This window comes from Arachis ipaensis, chromosome B06 (genome assembly GCF_000816755.2).
Source record: "Arachis ipaensis cultivar K30076 chromosome B06, Araip1.1, whole genome shotgun sequence".
NCBI lineage: Eukaryota > Viridiplantae > Streptophyta > Magnoliopsida > Fabales > Fabaceae > Arachis > Arachis ipaensis.
Window position 1 is genome coordinate 123365646 of NC_029790.2, and position 3931 is coordinate 123369576.

Below are 3931 nucleotides of genomic sequence, written 5' to 3' on the forward strand. Positions count from 1 at the left end.
GTACAATTGTTATAACTTGTATCTATTGAAAACCAATTGTATTTTAATTTACTAAATATAGCTATTATAACTTTATTAAAAAACTATCTTTAAAAAGACATCTTAATAAGCTATTCTTAAAAAACACAAGTTGTACCAAATTTACTCTTACTCTCAAAGATAAACACTAAAACCATATAAACTAGTTTGATAAAACTTTCGCCCATCAAAATTAGCTTGTTAAAAAAATAACTTTTAAAGATACCTTTTTGAAAAATATAACAGTTATATTTGGCAAATCAAAATAACAGAATAAACTCATGATATGCTTAAGAACAAAATAAACATGACTTTTTTTTGTAGAAAATAATTTGGTAAACGATATTGTAAAATTAACATATAATCCATTTAGTAGTTAAGCTATTGGTAGAGTGGGTTAATTTATAAAAATTTCTAATTAAGATTACCTAATATCCTAATTGTGTTAGTAGTTTAACACATTTTATTTTAAAATAATTGAATCTTAAATTAAAATATATTTAATTATATAGCTAAAGTCCTATAAAATTCATAAAACTAAATAATATACTAAATTTTGCACTAAATCATCACAACTTTGGAATATAATTATATGATTTCTACCAAAAGTAAGTATGAATTTGTTAATAGTTATTACTTATAAGAAAAGAATTCATATTTTCTAAATTATAACTTTGAATACCAGATTAACTGTGCCAGATTTTATTTAATTCTGTATTCATATTTGTGCAACATAGCTTCAAATTTATAGTAGTTTTTCCACCCTCATCATGTAAACAGATTTGGCATGAAAATGGAACCTCAATTGAATATAATTTTTCTTCCATATCCAACTCCTGGCCACATGATCCCAATGGTAGATTCAGCAAGACTATTTGCAAGGCATGGAGCAAGTTCCACCATCATCACTACACAAGCCAATGCTTCAACATTCCAAAAGGCCATAGATAGTGACTTCGAATCCGGATACTCAATCAGAATCCATGTGATTCCATTCCCTGCATCTCAAGTTGGTCTCCCTGAAGGTGTTGAAAACATGAAAGATGGCAATTCACTAGAAATCATGGGCAAAATCGGCCGTGGAATACACATGCTCAGAGATCAAATTGAGCTCCTCTTTCATGATCTTAATGCTGATTGTTTAGTCACAGATATGTTATATCCTTGGACAGTGGATTCTGCTGAGAAATTAGGAATTCCAAGGCTTTACTTTTACAGCTCGAGCTACTTCTCGAATTGCGCTAGCTATTCTGTTAGGATTCATAGGCCTCATGATGGACTTGAATCTGATACAAGCAAGTTTTTGATTCCGGATTTGCCACATAAAACAGAGATGACTGCTCTGCAGCTTGCAGAGTGGATAAGGACTAAGAATAACAGCACCGCGCAATTTTTCGATGCAGTGTTTGAATCTGAGAAAAGAAGCTATGGAACAGTGTACAATAGCTTTCATGATCTTGAAAATGACTATGAGGAACATTACAAGAACATAATGGGGATCAAAGTTTGGAGTATAGGACCAGTTGCAGCATGGATCAATAGTACTAATAAGGGACAAAAACATGATCATGTAGAAGAATTAGAGCCCAAATGGTTAAAGTGGCTTAATTCCAAGAAAATTGGTTCAGTTTTGTATGTTTCTTTTGGTAGCCTAACTAGGCTTGCTAATGCTCAAGTTGCTGAAATTGCTCATGGACTTGAAAATTCTGGTCATGATTTCATTTGGGTAATTAGGAAAAGGGAAAATGATGATGATGACAATGATGGGGATAGTTTCTTGCATGATTTTGAGGTTAGGATGAGAGAAAGCAATCAGGGCTATATTATATGGAATTGGGCTCCACAGTTGCTAATATTGGAACACTCTTCTATTGGAGGAATTGTGACACATTGTGGATGGAATTCAATTCTTGAAAGCTTGAGTTTTGGGTTGCCAATGATCACTTGGCCAATGTTTGCTGAGCAATTCTACAATGAGAAGTTGTTGGTTGATATGTTGAAGATCAGTGTCGCAATCGGGGTGAAGGAGAACAAATTGTGGGTGAGTTTGGGTGAAGAAGATGTGGTGAAAAGGGATATGATCACAAATGCTGTGAAAGTTTTGATGGGAAGTGGTGAAGAGAGCATGGAAATGAGGAAGAGAGCAAAGAAGCTTGGTGATGTTGGCAAGAGGGCTATAGAGGAAGGGGGAACATCTTACAACAACTTGATTCAGTTGATACAAGAGCTAAAATCATTGAAGGTATCAAGGGAACTTAGCAAAAGAAAATTGGAAAATTAAAAGTTTCAAACGGTTGGTGGAGTGGATTTAGATGATTGATGTAACACCCTTATTATCAGAATGTCACGTTTTTGGCTGCACCACTCTAATAACAAAAAGTATTACAACGATTTCATGTATTTAATAATAAAATAAGAGTTTTTGACTCGTAACCATATCACTGATTTCTTTAAAAAAAAACGGAAATACTTTTTACATGGAAACAAACAAGCATATATGTAGCATATCTAAAAACTTTAACAAAAACTCGGCAAGCTTTTTCATCCGTCTTGAAAAGAAAAGTTTGTAGGGGTGAAAATATCGTTTTCGCTGGTTCTCATTAGAGGGTTTTTAAGAAATCAGCGATAAGGTTACGAATCAAATATTCCTATTTTATTATTAAATACATGAAGTTGTCGTAATATTTTTCGCTATCAGAGTAGCACAGCCGGAAGCGTGACATTCTAATAGTAAAGGTGTTACAATTAAAATGGAAGGATGATTGAAATCTTGTTGCTTTAATTTGATGGTGTAGCTTCTGATTTTCAAAACTATAAATAGTGAAAAATTTATTATCAAAATAATGTGTGCCAAAAGAATGATATGGCATAATTGATAATCTTTTGATAAGAAAATGGATTCTATCAGTATATTTAACTAAATACCATCACCATGTATTATTGTATTTTGTCAAGTCATGTAGTTAATTTATTTTGATAATAAAGTTAAACAGAGATGGATAATTTTAAAAGAAAGATGATATTGAAAAGTTTTAAAATGTTAGAAATAATTTTAAAAAATAAAAAAGGTTAAAGACCATTTTGGTTTTCTATTCAAAGGTTAGAAATCAAAATAATTTTTATCTTCAGCCAGCAAAGGTCAACAGTATTTTAAAACATATATAGAGTTCACACTAGCTAGCCAATAAATAAAAATTAATATTGTACAAAAAAAATAATATATAATTTTGTTATTCCAGGTCATGTTAAAAGCATATAAAGATTATTTTGATAATCACTATACTAAAGCATAGGTTATTTGGTTTAGTTGCCTCACTGCACCCAGTCACCCATGACTCTGGGGCAGCAAGAAAAAGAAGAGAACAAGCATATTGAACAATCCATTACAGGACAATTGAGAAAGAAAAATATATATTTTTTTATATTTGATGTGAAATATTGGTTAAACTTAAAAAACATAAATCTAATTTTAAATTGGCTTTACATTCTATTTATTTTATATGTATATAATATAAGCCAGCAACATTTTAACAACGCCAATTAGTATTGTTTCTAAAATATATAAATTATCTCATGATAAACTTAATTGTCCATACATTTAACATATGAATTTTTTTTATAGCTAATTTTTTGTGTATATGTAATATAATTATTTATTTTAAAATGAAGTACTGTATTTAAATTAAACTCCAAATAATTAACTTAGAAAATCATTTCAAATCTTATGGGAATGTAAAACTTTAGAAATACTTATATAATTTTAGAGTACATTTAAGACATACTTCAAAATTTGTTTCTAATTCAAATTTTAACTGTGTTAAATTGATTAAAGTTATGATTGTTTTATGTGTTAAAAGTGTGTATATAAAAACTTATTATACGATAATGTATGATAAAGAGTAATTTAAATTTA

The 3931-nt window shown here is 29.9% G+C and overlaps 1 protein-coding gene across 3 annotated transcripts in view; it reads left to right on the forward strand.

The window, feature by feature from the left end:
* The window catches only part of LOC107605096 (soyasapogenol B glucuronide galactosyltransferase-like), a 31715-nt gene extending 29241 nt beyond the window's left edge, over nt 1-2474 (forward strand). For 2 of the 3 annotated variants that reach the window (XM_021104959.1, XM_016306846.2), the window contains one exon: nt 799-2473. In XM_021104959.1, the coding sequence (XP_020960618.1) occupies nt 806-2299 (1494 nt within the window). In that variant the 5' untranslated portion in view covers nt 799-805 and the 3' untranslated portion in view covers nt 2300-2473. Of the gene's footprint in view, nt 1-798 lie in introns of all 3 variants that reach the window. The other variant, XM_021104960.1, reaches the window with a different exon arrangement.